Below are 16,131 nucleotides of genomic sequence, written 5' to 3' on the forward strand. Positions count from 1 at the left end.
CTTCAGATATTGATGAGCTAATAATTATGTAAAAATAATCATTCTTACTGGTGGATTTTTATTTTTGAAAATTATTTGTAGAAATAATAAACTGAACAGTGTTTCAGTTCATTGAAAAATGGTAATAGTGAAAAATCATCATTGATGGTATTTGGAAAAATTGAAGAAGAAAAAAAAAGCAACAACTTCAATTGAAGTCCATTTGTAAATGTGATTTTTCTCTCTCTCTTTCTGTGTGTGTAAGTATATAAAAAGTAAAAAAAAATATTTTTTTTAAATTTATTTGAATGGCAGTTTGGGAAAATTGCATTTTCTAGTGATGAGTTATATTGTGTGACAGTTTTTTGAACTGTGCTACCAGTAGTGCACTTCCGGGAACGGAGATTGTGTCCAACTGGCGCCACCTACCGGACGATGGTCCGGTTTACGCACGGGCTTGGCGTCCCAGTTGCCTGCCGGGGGCTTGCATCCTGTTGCTAGTGTGTTTATTTTTGACTGGGCTGAAACGTCGTCGTCGTCGTTGATTCTCTTCCGGCGTTTCTCTTAATTACCGGTGCCATTTTTGTTTGTCGGCTCGATGGTGCATCGTCATCATCACGGATATTGATCACAAATCACAAACCAATAGTCATTATTATTAGTTTTTTTTTCCCAAAATGATGCTGGACAAAGTGGACGAACAATCATCTTCATCGCAGACCGGTGAAAAGTGTCTGGATTATTTGGAACGTTTATTTCAACGTCACGGTGAATTGGTCGGCCGACATCCGGCCGTATTTTTAATCGCGCCGTTGTTGGTGGCCGGCATGTTGTCCATCGGCGTGGTCAACGTCCAAATGGCCGACGATATGCGACAATTGTACACGCCGCCGGGTTCCGTTTCTTTGGACGAATACCGTCAGCACAGCCAGTTTCTCAGCGACGGCAACTATTCGACCAGCGGCGTCTTTTATATCGGCATCGCCAGGCGGGACGGCGGCAATTTGTTGCAACTCAATTATGCAAATTTTATCGATCAACTCAACCAGTTCGTCTTGAACAATTTGACGTTCAATTTCGAAGGGAAGCTGTTGTCGTTCAACCGCGACGTCTGTTCCAAGTCGATCTCCTGCACGAAAAGCAACGAAGTATTTCGGCTGATCGTCGACGCCTACTTCAACCCACGACTCACGAGCAACGCCGACGTCAAGTTGACCTATCCGGTCGCTTCTATATTCGGCAATCGGATGTTCTTGGGCGGTCTGTTCGGCGGGGTTCAAACCGACCCCGCCCAAGGGGGCCGAATTTCGTCGGTCAGCATGGTTCACCTCATCTACCAGTATCCGACGTTCGAACGGCAGAAGTTGGTCGACTCGTTCGAAAAAGCCGTGCGCGACCACTTGGCCACACTGGTCCTAGAGGACCCGTGGAACGACAACCTCGAATTCCACACCTACAGCTCGTCGACGCTCAAGGACGAAGTGTCCAGGACAACTTTGTACGCGTTGCCGTATTTTCCGATCAGCGTCCTGCTGTTGACCGCACTGCTGGTCAGCGTGCTCTGCACCGGCGATTCGACCACATCCAAACCGCTCGAAGGTCTGGCCGGTCTGGTGAACAGTCTGCTGGCGATAGCGGCCGCGTTCGGCTTGGTCGCCGCCGTCGGCGTCCCCTACAACAGCACCGTCACGGTGGTGCCGTTCATCACGTTGGCGTTGGCCGTCGACGACACTTTCATCCTGCTCGCCGCCTGGCACCAGACCGACCGTCGTCTCGGGCCGGCCAGCCGTCTGGGTTTGTGTCTCAAAGAAGCCGGACCGGCGATCACGGTCACCGTCTCGACGGACGTGTTTTCCTTTTTGATCGGCGTGTTCTCTTCGACGCCGGCGGTATCGTCGTTTTGCATCTACACCGTGGCGGCGATCTTGTTCGACTACATTTTCCAGTTGACGTTCTTTTGCGCAGTTGCCGCCTACGGTGGACGTCGTGAAGCCAACTCTCGGCATTGTTTGTTCTACTGGAAGACGGTGGACAAGCGAACCACCACGACCACCACCACAACCACTGCCCCTGCTCGAGTCAATCCTGTTCAACGTATTTTGAGCAAACTTTATGCACAATTTTGGCGATGGCCCGCAAGTCGACTTTTCGTACTGGTCATCTACGCTGTCTATTTGGTGGTCAGCTTGTACGGCGCGTCGACCATTCGGGTGAATTTGACTCCCGAAAATTTGCTCGTGACCAATTCACCGCTCAAACGTTACATCTGGCTGGCCGAACAGTACATCTATCCGCAAGGATTTTCGGCCGACGTCTACATTTTGAACGCCCCCGACATGCGCAACCGAACCCAACTGCAACGGGTCCAGCAGTTTGTCGACGAACTCGAACACAGTCGATTTGCCGTCGGCCACGATTCGACTTCTTTTTGGTTGGAGCCGTTCCAACGGTACATGCAACACCTCGGCGCTGACGACGACGAATTCTACGACTATTTGAGCGACTTTGTCCACTTGTCCAGCAACGAACGTTGGACCAGACATTTGAGGTTCGACCAGCGACCCGGACGTCGACACTTGTTGACCCAGTTTTCGTTCACCACCGGCTTCAAAATCACCGACTGGGTCAGTCGGTCGGACATGGTGGTCCAGTGGCGCCAACTTTGCGATCGCTACGCCGATCTCAAGCCGGTCGTCTACGACGAGTACAATTTCATCGCCGACCAAGTGGTCTCGTTGAAAACTACCACTCTCCAAGAAGTGGGTGTGGCGTTCTGTTGCATGGGTCTCGTCTGCGCGCTGTTCATCCGCCAACGCGACGTCCTCTTCTGGGTCTTGTGGAGCTTGTTCAGCATGGATTTGGGCGTCATCGGCCTGCTGGCACTCTGGAACTTGGACATGGACCCGACGTTGGTCGTCTCGGTACTGATGAGCATCGGCTTGACGGTCGACTTCACCATCCACATGGCCTACCACTACCATCGTCACCACGAACAGTGCTGGATGAAGCGCATGTTGGCGTTGTTCGACGTGGCCGGCTGGCCGTTGATCGAAGGCGGCCTGTGCACTTTGTTGGCCATGTTGTCGTTGGTGTTCGTCTCGTCCCACGTGGCGTCGGTTTTTTTGCGAACCGTCCTGCTGGTGGTCATTTTGGGTCTTTTTCACTCGTTGATCGTTTTGCCGGCCTTGTTCACGCTGACCCACTGGCCGGAGAAACTGTCCACTGTATCCTCGCTTGTAAGTAGTAAATTTTAATCTTGTGCTGGGCTGTTGTTGCTGTTGCTGTTATTTCTAATCAACGAAACCCAAATTCAAAAACATCCCTCTCCTCGGATCTCTCATTGTTTGCCGTTATTATTCAAATTTTTCAATTTTACTCAATTTTTACTGGATTTATTCTTTAGCAGTTGTATCATGTGTGTGTATGGGGTTCGGTGAATCATTCTTTTTTTTCTCACTGATCAAAAGAATAATTAATTATTCATCATCATCACTTCTTTTTATTTTTGTCACTTTTTTTAGCGTGTATTTTGTATATTGTTAATAAATGAACATTTCATTGTTCCATTCAGCTGTATAACATCTCGCAATCATAACCGTAAAGAACTTGATTGGAAAATATTTTCATTTACAGTGAGTGGCATGGTTTATTTCATTTCAATTCAGTTCACTCACTGACATGTTTTCTGATTTAAAAGAGCGTATCGAGCGATGAATGAATTGAAAAATTCGACAAATTACTACTGTTTCACTCTTCTCTACTAAACTATTTATTTATTTATTTATTTATTCATCAGCAAAACAAAATCGTTACCAAATGGTACAAATTCAAATACGAAATGAAACTATAAGCAACAACATTTAAACATCTGAATAGGAATTTTTTGTTCTGATTGTTCATTTATTGATTATTGATTTACTGAAGAAAAACGACACCATCGACACGCATTTGATAAACATCCGGAATTTGATTTTCTTTAATTTGTTTTTTATTTTTACTTTGAACAACCAAATAATCGATGAACCTAAATAACTTTTTCTTGGATACTGTAATATTGGGGTCAGTTTCAATTTTTTTTTCATTTTATTCAATTCTGCTGATTACTGGAAGCAATTGGACAATTATTTATTCGTAAGCAAAGTTTTTCGTATCAATCAGGAAAATCAAATTACGTGTCTTTTTACAAAAATAGACCTGAACAGCTGCTTGATAACGACTGCGTCATAGGATGGGTTTGTTAGTTGTTCAAAATTCGTACCAACCAAATCAATGAATGACAAAAATGACAAGATTGTTGTAGTGATAATTTTGAAATTTTTCTTCATTTAATTCAAATTCAACAACTTCTTTCTTAATTGTGTATTACTAAATTTCGAAATTGATTTCATAATAACTTTTCCCCTGTCTTTTCGAATAATTTGTTCTGTTCTATGTATTCTTGAAATATTTGAAATTATTATCATCAATTAAGTGAACAATTTCCATTGCAATTAATTTGTAAAATTCCCCCAACATGCAATCTTCAGCATAAACTGTGTTAGCATCGCTTGAATTGTTATGTTGAAATTGATGAACTAGTTTTGTTGATCAGAAAGATTCAATTGATGAAAAAGTTTCTTTTTTTTTGATATTTCATTCACCATCATTATTGGAAAATAGATATTTTGTTCTTGTGATTTTCAGAACAGTTTTTATGTAAAGTAAAATTTGAAAAACATTTAAAATAAGAGCAGTAATTTTCTTACTGTAAAAGTTGTATATAAAAAGTGTTTTTTTCTATTTTCTCAGTTGCAAAATGATAAATGATGTTCTACCTTTTGTAAAAGGTGTTTTATATTCCATTTTGCTTGAATTTAACGTTGAAACAAGAATAGAAATTGAACGACGTGTTTCGTTTCTTTTTTTCATTTATAATTTATAATGGAAAAGTGGAGCAGAATAATGGAATGAAATAATATTTGAAAATGAATTATTATTTTAATAATTACAAAAGTAAGGAACTTTTCTTGTAAATGGAATGTTTGCCGGTGCACGTCAATTCAGCACGTAATTTTTGAACGTGTGGAATCATTTGGACTCGACTGACATGGTGACGGAAGTGACGCAGTTGTGGCAAAACGTTCAATCCACCACCAAACTAACTTTATTGAATGGACAGCAGACCCAGAAAACGTGCTCATTTGGCACTTAACATATTCGAAAGTGGAATTGTAAAAATGGAAATTGATTTAATAAAATGATCTATTTTATTAATAGTTTAATTTGAAAAAAAATTTTTTTTTTAATTTCCATTTAAGCATTCTGTTTCCAAACACCCGTGCCATGTACGTGTTTTGTTATCGAAAATGTTAAATTGATTGATGAAATTTCAAAAGTTCAATTACAACTAACGTTCCCATGGTAACGGTCGTAAACAGTCGATTCGACTGCAAACTCGCCGACAGTGTTGAACTCGAATTGAACAAATTTGCATATTTTCCGTCGATGCAAGCAAATAAACGAGGTATTTATTGGTGGACGTTTGTTTGAAAAATGAAATTTGATTTATTTTTTTTTAAATAAGTTGTAATTTCAATTTTCCATTTCAGTCACATCTGGTCAAAAACGACAATACAAACAACAACAACAACAACAAAAGCGCCAAAGTCCACGCCTGAGCAACACTGTTCAATCGAAGTAAAAAAAATATCAATCCTCTTTTTCAATATACGGTCTGTTACTGTATTTGTTTGTAGAAATGAACTTGTCGAAACTCATTATATACAAACTTTGGAACAAGAAGTCGATTTCTTGGAATTGGAAAATTCTTTGTTGTTGAGTTTACAATCAATTATTGTTCAATTTCTTGTGTTGTTTGTTGTTCATAATTGGAAAATATGATTTAGAAAATCTGAATTGGAAAAAGATCCAACCGGATGTGATGTGAAGAAAGAAAAGACAAGAAAATGTCAGGTATTGAAATCATGTATTTGTCTGTATGTAATTTGTAAAATGTTGATTATTTTATAAATTTATTCAGGTGAATGTGAAATCCGGTGAAGCCAATGTTGAAGCACTGCTTGATGAAAACGAACAGCTCAAAAAGCAACTCGCCCATGTTACAGGTAAAAATTGTTCAACGATTTGATGAATTAATCATGAGCAACAAATTCTATGATTTGTATTTTCTGTTCACATTATAGTTTTTTTATTTCATCATTTTTAAAGAACTAGGCCAAACTTACAAGCGCAATTTGAGCGAAGAAGTGGTCGAGTTGCGCAAAAAGCTCGACGATACTGTACCGGATATTTCTTGTCGTGAAGCAGAATTGGCACAACTGAGGATCGAAGTCGAAGAAGGAAAGCAAAAATTAGCTCAAGCTACTCGCATGGTGGCGTTTTTCAAAGCTCAAGTATACATATTATTTTATTTATTGTTTTTTTTTTTTCAAATTTTGTTGTTTTTTCTTTTCCTGAAATTTTTTAAAGTGCAAATCTGACAGTCAAAATGGTAACGTGATGTTGTGTCGAAAGCATGGGGACAAGCAAGCTCAGGTGGAAAAGTTGACGAACGAGCTGAAATTGTTGGAATGTCGAATGCGTGAATTGAACGAACGTTATCAGCAAAGTCAGGACGAAAAGTTGGCCATGAAAAAGCAGCTTAGACAAGCCGAACTGCAAGCTAAAAAGGATCGACTGATTGCCGAGAAGGTGATTGAAGAGAATGAAAATTTGATTCAAGAAAATTCACAACTCCAAGTCACCGTATCTAAAATGCTTTTACAAACCGATACGGTAATTTGAAGTCATATATATTATATGGTGATTTATTTATTTATTTGTTTATTTGTTTGTTTGTTTTTATTAGAATTTCCCAATTGTTGGAGATGAAAAGTGTCAATCCGAGTTGGTTCAGATTAAAGAAAATGAGCAGCTTTTGCGTGCAGAATTGATTAGCCGTGAAAATGCTCTACACGATGCTCACGTGGAACAGCGGCGTTTATGCTGTCAGGTTTGGTTGCAAAGAAAAATAAACCATTTCATTTGCATAGTGAATGAAAAAAAAATTCCTTTTTCCATTTTCATCATCGTTGAAGATTGAAGATTTGGAATCAACCCAACGAACGTTGAAACAATCCCAAGGGAAGCTTTACGACCAGATCGAATCTTTGCAGTCGGCTAGTCGAGTGTTGAGCGATGAGAACAAGCAGCTTCGTCAAGAGATACTTGGTCTTGAAACAAGCATCGAAACCCATCTCGCCAACGTAGGGAAATTTTCGTTTCAATATTTGTGATAACTTTTTAAAATAATAATAATAATAATTTCATTTCCAATATTTGACAGATTCAACAGCAAGGTGAAGAAATTAAAACGCTGAGAAATCGTCTCAGTGCATACGAGCAGCAGAAGAAAATCATTTCTGCAAAACTTCGCAATGCTCAACAAGAGCACCGAGAAAAGTGGGCGGTGGCCAATTTTTTCTATTTTTCTCAAATCATCTTTCCAACACACAGTCTGTTTTAGATTTTTACAACTGAATCAACTTGCCACGGAATTTCGACAAATTTCTCAAAGCCTTTACAACGACACTTCACCGGCACGTTACTTGGCTGAATGTGAGGACAGTAATTCGAAAAAGGAGTAATTCTTGAATAAAATTTCGATTTATTAATTATAATAAACTGAACAATTGAAGTGTTTTTTTTTCAAACTATTGAACCGAATCTGTAATGAACAGATTTATATAAGTATACTTTTTTTTTTGGTTTTTCACCTGAGCATTCACAGTTGATTGAACAACGTTTTAATACTGCCGTGATTGCCGTTCTCTTCTTCATTTCTACTATTATATTTATTACACATGCCAAACTATTTGAACGCTCCAATTGTCGCTTTGTGCCGATTGCACTGATTGCATTTTTGAAAGTCATCAAATAATCTGTCCAGCGGAACACCCCCAATTTGATAAAAATCTTCGCCAATTACATGCAACAACAACAACTCTGTCCGTCTTCTACACATTTGAAGTGAGTCGCACACACCTTGCGTTTATTATTCTTTGTTTGGAATCAGTTGTACAGTTTGATATTGAAATGTGATAATCAAGATTTTAACAATTAATTAATTGACTAATTAATGCATTAAGACAATTTTCTTTCTTTTTCAAATCTCGTCTTGTTCAAATTATACTTCAACAATGATGTAATTTAATTCTTACTGTTGGTGAATTTGACATTCAAGATTTAATCTTTTTTTAATTTTTTTGCTATGATTTTGTGATTTGGAATTTATACGTTAAAAAATTGAATTTTATTTTCTAATGTACATAGTATAAACAAAAACATAATTATTTTTGCATATAATATAAAATAAAGGAGTTTTACTTAAAATAAATTATTGATTCTTCAATAAGAAATTTCGCTGGAAAGGTAAACATTTTGTTCACGTAGATAAGAACAATTTTGCATATTGCACTGATGCGGTGGTTTCTAATTATACATTTACCAAAATCATTTGACTGAAGTTACTTTCCCGTTTCCCGTCTACTAATTACTACCGCACATTACCTACTATATACTAACTAAACAGACGGCGAATTTTCAGTTGATCCAAGTTTTTTTTCTTCACACAACAACTTTCAGGTAATACAATTTATTAATTATGTTGTTTATTATTTGTCTGACTCTATCAATTTGTCAACAATTTTCTGAAATGAGCTTCTCGATCAATCAATTCATGTTTATTCACTTTTTCTTCATATTCATTCAATCACACGTTAAAATGGAAATATTCAAAAATATGCAAGTAATTATTCCAATTTACAAACAGTTTAAAAACATTTCATTAATATGCAAATGTCTGACAGTAATGGAATAGAGCAAAAAATTAAATAATTTTACGTTGGGTTAAATTAAGAAAATATTCCCATCGGCTATCATGATAGAATTTTCATCGCTGAGACGTTCCAAAGCGGCGACTATTTCGCCGTTGCTGTAACGGTTGTTGCCTGCTTCATCTTGTATAGAGGCAATTGCTTCATCTTTGCTCATAAGTTCTGTACGACGATTGTCAAATACTTGTCGCAGATGACGTCGAAAAGCAGAAAATCTATAAGGAAAAAACGTAATTATTTATTTCATTTGATTGAAAATATTTATTGAATCCATTCATTCCATCAGTGTTAAAATTATTACCTGTCCACAGAAATAGCTGGCGTTTGGGTTGTATCCTCCTCGTCTTCTTCTCGACTTTCTTGCTGAGTCGATTGTCGAAGTCGTTGCTTTGATTGTTGAAATGAAATTTCTTCATATTGAAATAAAAAATATTTTAAAAAAATAATCAACTTTGACTTTTAAACAAGTCACCTTCACCATCTGAAGATTCTGAATCAAATTCATAAACATCCTCTGCTGTTTCATCGCCTTTTTTTCTAAAAAAATATATAAAATAAATATTCATTTCTGTTTGAATTCATATATCGTATAGATTTTTTGCACACGTTTTTTTTCTCTTCGATGTAAACTTCCTTTTCGGAGTGCTTTCATCATCGTCATCTTCATCAATGTTAAGTTTGGATTTTTTCTTCTTACTTTCATTTGAATCGAGTCGTTCTTGTGGTTTCTAAATTAGCCCACAATTCGATACGGGCATTTTATTAATTATGCAATAAATCAAAAATGACAACTTTCTTAAAAACCGCATAGCTCAACAATGAATAAGCTTTCTCCGCGTCGGCTGTTGTGATCTTTTTACCAAAACGTATCTTGGCAAAAGCAGTCGACAGACGGATCATCGTCTCCAACATTCTAGCAGTTACTGGCATTGTCTTCAAAATGGGCCAATTTTTGAAAATGTTAATAAATAAACGTACAAATAAAAGCAGCATTTGATACTTTTTCCTTATCCGAATGCTTTTCATCGAAGGCACGTAAATCTGCATACTTTTCTGATATATATTCGCAAGCATTTTCAGTAAACACTGGATTGATCTTTTTCGCATATTGAATATATTTGCGCAAAAAATCCAACGTTAAAATATGTTCGCTGAAATGCAAATAAATCAACAACAACAACAACAACAATTGCATTATTTCTGATGAGAAACGAACTTTTCTCCACGAGTAAGCCAAGTTGTATTTTTTTCAAAAATGTCATGCCCATCGGCGTCAGTGTTGTCGGCCATGTCGTCGTCTTCTTCGTTCTCTTTCGATATATCTTCCGTGGTGAAGCCTTGCAAAAGTGTCGTATCATCAAAAACCGCTCCCGGATCTTCACCGGGTGCTCTGTAGCAATGCAAATTCACCACATGCGAAGCGATCAAAGTGTCTCTTTCCGCGTTGTGCTAGAATAGATGAAATGAAATTAAATTCAAATCAAATTATTTATTTCAGCGGAACAAAAAATCAACTTCATCAAGTAGAACAAACAGTAAGTCAAAACGACTTAAAATTGAATCCTGCATGCTGATATTTTCCATTGGAGTTTTCGAGTCGTCGTACTGAAAAGAAAAACAACAATAATGAAATGACGACATGTTATAATGTATTCATGAACCGTATAAATAACCGAAAAGGGTATACTTTTCCAAAGACCGGATTAGCGGCTGCTAATACTGAACAGCGAGCATTCAATTTGGCTTGAATACCAGCTTTGGCGATGGTCACTTTTCCTTGTTCCATGACTTCGTGAATAGCGGTACGGTCAATATCGGACATCTGAATGAAGAAAAATGAATTTGAAAAAGATATCAATATGATCAACTGATTCAAGATACTTTGTCAAATTCGTCAATGCACACAACACCACGGTCTGCAAGAACCATGGCGCCGGCTTCGAGACGTTTTTCTCCAGATTCGGCATCGGAAACAACAGCCGCTGTAAGACCGACGCCACTGGAACCTCGACCAGTTGTAGTGACCGCTCTTGGAGCAATGTTCAACACATAACTGCAAAAGAATAATCATTAATTAATTAAATCAACAGCTCACGGTTGAAAGCAGCCGTATTATTTTACCGTAATATTTGAGATTTCGCTACGGATGGGTCTCCGATGAGCAAAACGTTAATATCACCCCGGAGCCGAGTTCCGTTTGAAAGATTCTTCTCCGTCCCTCCCATCAAAAGGCAAAGAATTGCCTTCTTCACTTCGTCGTGCCCGTGAATTGAAGGTGCCACAGATCGGACAAGAATGTCCAAAGCTTTCTAGAACACATTCAAAAACAGATATTCTTCAACAAAAAGATATTCCAAAAATACAAAGAAAATTTACATCTTTCATTCGAATAAAATTCCTTATATCTGCCATATCTCGAGGTGTTATTGTCATCTCTGCCTCCTTGGACATCAACTGAATGTTGTTTGCAATCAAAACGGTGCTAAAAATAGCGTTTAATTTCAGATCGGATAATTTGAGGAACAAGAAAACACCGGAATCACCGGAAAAGTCCCGATGTGAATCCACCCTGCTTATTCGGCAAACAACGGTATACGCCCACTACTCGGACACGATCGCCCGGAGAACAGCTGAAAATAATAATGTAAAAATAAAAATTATCTATTAATAGAAAAGGTATAATTTACCGATCTGTTAAATCTCCGTCGGCGATTATGTCCACCGATCTGGGCAATTGACCAATGGGTGCACTTTCTGGCAATTCTTGAACCGAGAATGTTTGATGATCTCTGTAAGTGCTGAGGCCGTATTCGGTTTCGTATGGATTTTTATTCTCATCCTAATTATTTATTGAAAATAATAACAAAAAAAGCAAAGCAATATATAAAAAATTTTAAAAACCTCGGTTGGATAAACAAAATTGCTAGGTATAGTTTCGAACGACGTCAGATCAGCGTATCGCTTTTCAACCGTCTTGCTCGTCGCTGGACAATAATGGACACTTCGAACTATTTTAGGATAAATCAAAGAGCCTAAAGCAGAACGACCACAGGATCGTATTAATGCGTCGCATTTTAATAATTCAGGTTGACCAGGTTACATTTCGTGACAATTCCTTCACAGCAAACTAAATTTCCAAGAAAATGCGATTTCAAACTTCTCGGATTGACATGACCAATGCCAAAGCTAAAGAAGAAACAAAATCAACAACGGAGCCTTGTCAACAAGCAAATTATATTCACACCTCCCTTCAAAACCCACATAAAAATTTTCATATTTTTTGCCGTATTCTGGATTAAGAGAATAGACCATATTTCTTAGAGCTCTTTCGAAACAAGGAATTTCTTCGGCTGCTTTCGACAAAAGGCTTAATAAAAAAAAGTACTTGCAATTATCAAAAAGTATTAAAAGCTCAAATTATGTTTTTTTATTTGCAAACTTTTTCGCTCTCTCTGGGAATTTCCGCCTCAAATCATTAATATTTACAACCAAACGACAACCGGCATCTTGAATCATGTCTTGAATGCGCGATGTGTATATATTCGAATCGGACTGAAAACAAATAAACCATTGCCCATCATATTCCACTCCCTATATCAGTTACCGAAACGTACCGCATCGTCCAAAAACACCAGATAATCTCGTTCTGCATTTGCTAACTCTTGTTCGCGATCAGCATCGTAAACTTGCTCCATTTCTGAACAAAAACTCACTCCTCCACTTACAATAAGCTCATGAACTATTTTCCCACCTCCAACCGTACCATAATGAAAAGTAAGTGTAAATGTAAAACTAATTCAATTGTACTTTATTGCTTATTTGAACATTTCTTTTTCAAATTTTATGTTTTCACTAGTTATTATTCATTTCTATTCACACATTTGGTTTTTATCATTTGTTTATTCGAATTTTTTGATGACAAAGAATATTTTAATGGTTTTTTTATTTGGTTTCTTTTTCTTATTGATTTATTTTGGTTCAATCAGTTGGCTATTTCTAGATTTAAATGACAATTTCTTCATGCTTAAAAGAACAAGAGGATTTTGTCGTGTCGATCAAATTGAAGTTGTTATTCTGAAAATAAAGTTTCACCAAAATTGACAACACAGCTTTGCTGAAAAAAATCACAAGAACAAATTCGTGAAAGGCGAGAAAAATAGACAAAATACTGAAACTTGCGATAGAGATAGCATGCAGAACGGCATTTCAAATTCTGGCCAATCAGAACGTTACAACCAACACCAATCGGAGACTTGTAACGCAAGTTGAGAATTTTTATTTATATTTCACATAATTGAAAGATTGTATTTAAATAATTGCAAAAAAAATTTTATTTATTATTTTTTAATTTTATTCATGCAAAAATATTAAAATTATTCACTTCTCTATATAGAAAATTGCATATTTAAAATTTTTATTAAAATAATACTTAAGTTCAGATTTGTACAGTAATCTTATTTGTGAGAATTTTATTTGGAAGTTCGGCGTATGTAGGCAGTTTTTCAAAAAATGGCCGATCCATTAAAGTTTTTTCGAGATTATATTTTAAATAATCGCCCAATTGTGGAGAGAGATGAATATATTATTTTTGGTGATACCGCTTTTAACAAGGATGCCAAAACTAATTATCTGGTTTGGAAGTGAGTGAAATTTTTACTTGTTATTACTTAATCACTTAGAATGTTTATTATAACTGTAATTTTATAATGGTGAAACAGTGCATGTTATTCATTTTTGTCGTTCCATTTAAAATTCTTTAACTCTATGTTGATAATTTTATTAAAGTAATCTTTTAAAAGTTTGAAGTTCAAATAAATAAACTTTCAAGTTTAACAATTAATATTCAAAGTGATTAACTTTGGTAGTGGTGAATGTTCTTGTGCTAGTTTTTATTTATTCCCATTTACCTGTGATACTTTTATTTTTCAGTTTATTTGATTTAGTTGTGCCTAATTTTTCTTTTATTGTATTATTTAAAAATTATTAATTTATTTCATTTTTCAATTGTTCTATTTATTAATGGACTGTTAACTGTTCAGCAAAAAAGACGAATATTATACAGTTGGAAGTTTATGGTTTTTTTACAAAAATCGTGAGCTTCTTCACACCACGTATGTCAAAGAAGCAGTCAGTAACAATGTACAGATCGTAACTCGACCTGACAGAAAAGTATTCGATTTTTCATTTGGCGTGTTTTATTTTACAATCAGCAGTGGTTTTTTAAGACTTTAGAAGAATTTCTCACAAATGAAAAATTTGATCGTATTCCTGCAAATGTGGATCTTAGTGCTCCCATACCACAATCTATTCCGGTTAGTCGTCTGACGTCGCTTGCAGATGCGCAGGCAGAAGCTAAACGACCTAGAGTTGAAGTAAGTCTGTTTTGTTTTGTAATAATTATTAACAAACTGTACCGATGGATGAAAACATCATTTGAATAATATATATTTTAGGATGAAGAACAGGCAAGAAAAGACAAGGAACGTCTGATGGCGATTTTGGACCGAGGTACCAGCATGAGTGTGACAAAGCCGGATACGATTAGGTTTACATGTGCATACGTTTTTAAATTGAATTTTAATATTTTGTAATGATTGTTTTTAAGGGATTTGTCGAAAGAGCATGGTTTGACTGCGGAGAAAATTGCAGCTTTGCGGTCGAAAGCTTTGGCACGTAAAAGGACGCAGATTAAAAACACTGAAGAAGAAATTGAAGAACCAACTCGGACTTTTGTTGAAAGTGATCAACTGGACGCCAACCGTGACATCATATCTCGCGAAAGAACTTACCGTACAAGAACAACTGTAATGCAATCATCCGTTGTAAGCATCCGTTTTTTTTTGTTTTGTGTTTCTTTATAATTTTTTTAAGCATTAATGGGTTGAATGAATGGGGGATATTTATTTTTCAATTTGACATTGAGACTTGTTTTTTAGTAGTTAGTTATTTGTAAATTTCAAAATGCTTGATTTAGTATTTTATTGTAGTTGACGACTGCACAATGCAGTATTTATTGAAGATACTTTTTAAAATGAAAGTGAACTTTTGTTGTAATTTTTTTCAGAATTTAGCCAATCAAATTTTTGGCATTCTCGAAAGAATGAAAATAAAGGAAAATAGGAATCGCCCACAGCCGGCGGTTGCTCCGGAAGCGGTAGAGAAACACAGAGCGGGTTACAGTCGTTACGCGCAAGAACGTTTCAGGAAAGAAGGTTATTTATTATTTCTTTTAGCAGAGAAAAAAAATATTTTTGAAATTTGAATTTTTATTTTTTTTAGAAACTGAGGATTTCAATATTGATACGAAACGCTCTTTTGCTGCCCAAGCGATGAAAATTGATGAACATCTCGAACCTAAGAAAACAATTCCAGATTCTGCGAAAGTTATCTCGAATGCTATCAAGCCACCCATGAAGCGTGGTATGATGAATAAAATTATTAATTAATTAATTTATTTAAGTGAATATTTTAGTTTCACGCACACCAATTATTATCATTCCGTCTGCAAATTCTTCATTGATAACGGTGTTCAACGTACGTGAGCTGTTAGAAAATTTTCGGTTGGTTCAGTTCAATTTTTATGTTATCATCATGTTTGTTGTTTTCGTCGTTGCTATTCAGATATATTCCATTGTAGATTTGTCAGTTCTGCAGAGAAACGTGCAGCTGGGGTTAAACGTGAACCCGAAGTGCTGATACAACGATGCAAGGAGGGTGGGGTGACAGTGCCGTATCGTGTTGTTGACAATCCGATGAGATTTTTACCCGAAGAATGGTATATGCATAATTATTCAAATTTATGATAATGGCAGAATTGCTCAGCTGTTTTTTTCTTTGAACTATTGTTCAGGGACCGCGTTGTTGCAGTATTTGCTCAAGGTCCAGCTTGGCAATTTAAAAATTGGCCATTGGGTGCAACACCAACGGATATCTTTTCCAAAGGTATTTTTTTTCTCGAATTCGTTTTATTTACATTATAATTAGGTTTTTTTTACAGTGAAAGCTTTTCACTTAACTTGGGACGATGACAAACTGGACAACAACATTAGCCAGTGGGCTGTGGATGTGATGGCTTTATCTAGAACAAAGCGTCATTTGGATCGTGCTATTTTTCAGAAATTTTGGGAAGGTGTCGAAAGGTAAACTTACAAAAAACTTGCAGAAGGCATTTTTTAAAAATACTAATATACTTTCAGACATATAAAAAGGCACAAGCCATTTCTTCGTCATTAATTCTTGCTTTCTCGATTTTATGCCATTTTATGCAGCTTTACGCAAG

The 16,131-nt window shown here is 36.6% G+C and overlaps 3 protein-coding genes across 3 annotated transcripts; 2 read left to right on the plus strand and 1 right to left on the minus strand.

The window, feature by feature from the left end:
• Positions 1 to 656: 656 nt before the first annotated feature.
• Positions 657 to 7,253, plus strand: Tsp_04050 (patched family protein). Its single transcript, XM_003374816.1, has 7 exons — positions 657 to 3,215; positions 3,501 to 3,611; positions 5,999 to 6,083; positions 6,187 to 6,371; positions 6,448 to 6,753; positions 6,875 to 6,970; positions 7,056 to 7,253. Exons 1-7 carry the CDS (start codon positions 657 to 659, stop codon positions 7,251 to 7,253), a joined length of 3,540 nt encoding a protein of 1,179 aa, XP_003374864.1.
• Positions 7,254 to 8,865: 1,612 nt separating this feature from the next.
• Positions 8,866 to 12,547, minus strand: Tsp_04051 (DNA replication licensing factor MCM3). Its single transcript, XM_003374817.1, has 18 exons — positions 12,467 to 12,547; positions 12,292 to 12,404; positions 12,097 to 12,219; positions 11,754 to 11,853; positions 11,540 to 11,691; positions 11,396 to 11,482; positions 11,229 to 11,334; positions 10,974 to 11,161; positions 10,734 to 10,905; positions 10,540 to 10,674; positions 10,368 to 10,457; positions 10,069 to 10,301; positions 9,853 to 10,003; positions 9,657 to 9,785; positions 9,483 to 9,580; positions 9,304 to 9,389; positions 9,154 to 9,262; positions 8,866 to 9,067 (listed from the first exon to the last, which is right to left on the minus strand). Exons 1-18 carry the CDS (start codon positions 12,545 to 12,547, stop codon positions 8,866 to 8,868), a joined length of 2,355 nt encoding a protein of 784 aa, XP_003374865.1.
• An 814-nt stretch (positions 12,548 to 13,361) lies between these two features.
• Positions 13,362 to 16,085, plus strand: Tsp_04052 (parafibromin). The gene is made up of 11 exons (XM_003374818.1): positions 13,362 to 13,492; positions 13,892 to 14,021; positions 14,078 to 14,224; positions 14,306 to 14,397; positions 14,458 to 14,674; positions 14,917 to 15,064; positions 15,225 to 15,272; positions 15,474 to 15,627; positions 15,703 to 15,794; positions 15,850 to 15,991; positions 16,049 to 16,085. The coding sequence occupies exons 1-11, from the start codon at positions 13,362 to 13,364 to the stop codon at positions 16,083 to 16,085; spliced, it is 1,338 nt and encodes a 445-aa protein (XP_003374866.1).
• The last annotated feature ends 46 nt before the right edge of the window (positions 16,086 to 16,131 follow it).

Source organism: Trichinella spiralis, assembly GCF_000181795.1.
Source record: "Trichinella spiralis strain ISS 195 chromosome Unknown Scfld5, whole genome shotgun sequence".
Lineage (NCBI taxonomy): Eukaryota > Metazoa > Nematoda > Enoplea > Trichinellida > Trichinellidae > Trichinella > Trichinella spiralis.

Coding starts and splice junctions, on each gene's coding strand:
- Tsp_04050 (XM_003374816.1), top strand. CDS start 657: ATGATGCTGGACAAAGTGGACGAACAATCATCTTCATCGCAGACCGGT. Junction 6,084..6,186: donor GCAACTCGCCCATGTTACAG/GTAAAAATTGTT, acceptor TCATTTTTAAAG/AACTAGGCCAAACTTACAAG. Junction 6,372..6,447: donor TGGCGTTTTTCAAAGCTCAA/GTATACATATTA, acceptor AATTTTTTAAAG/TGCAAATCTGACAGTCAAAA.
- Tsp_04051 (XM_003374817.1), bottom strand. CDS start 12,547: ATGGAGCAAGTTTACGATGCTGATCGCGAACAAGAGTTAGCAAATGCA. Junction 10,675..10,733: donor GCATTGACGAATTTGACAAA/GTATCTTGAATC, acceptor TTCTTCATTCAG/ATGTCCGATATTGACCGTAC. Junction 9,068..9,153: donor CCAGCTATTTCTGTGGACAG/GTAATAATTTTA, acceptor TTTTCCTTATAG/ATTTTCTGCTTTTCGACGTC.
- Tsp_04052 (XM_003374818.1), top strand. CDS start 13,362: ATGGCCGATCCATTAAAGTTTTTTCGAGATTATATTTTAAATAATCGC. Junction 14,675..14,916: donor CTGTAATGCAATCATCCGTT/GTAAGCATCCGT, acceptor AATTTTTTTCAG/AATTTAGCCAATCAAATTTT. Junction 15,795..15,849: donor AACGGATATCTTTTCCAAAG/GTATTTTTTTTC, acceptor TTTTTTTTACAG/TGAAAGCTTTTCACTTAACT.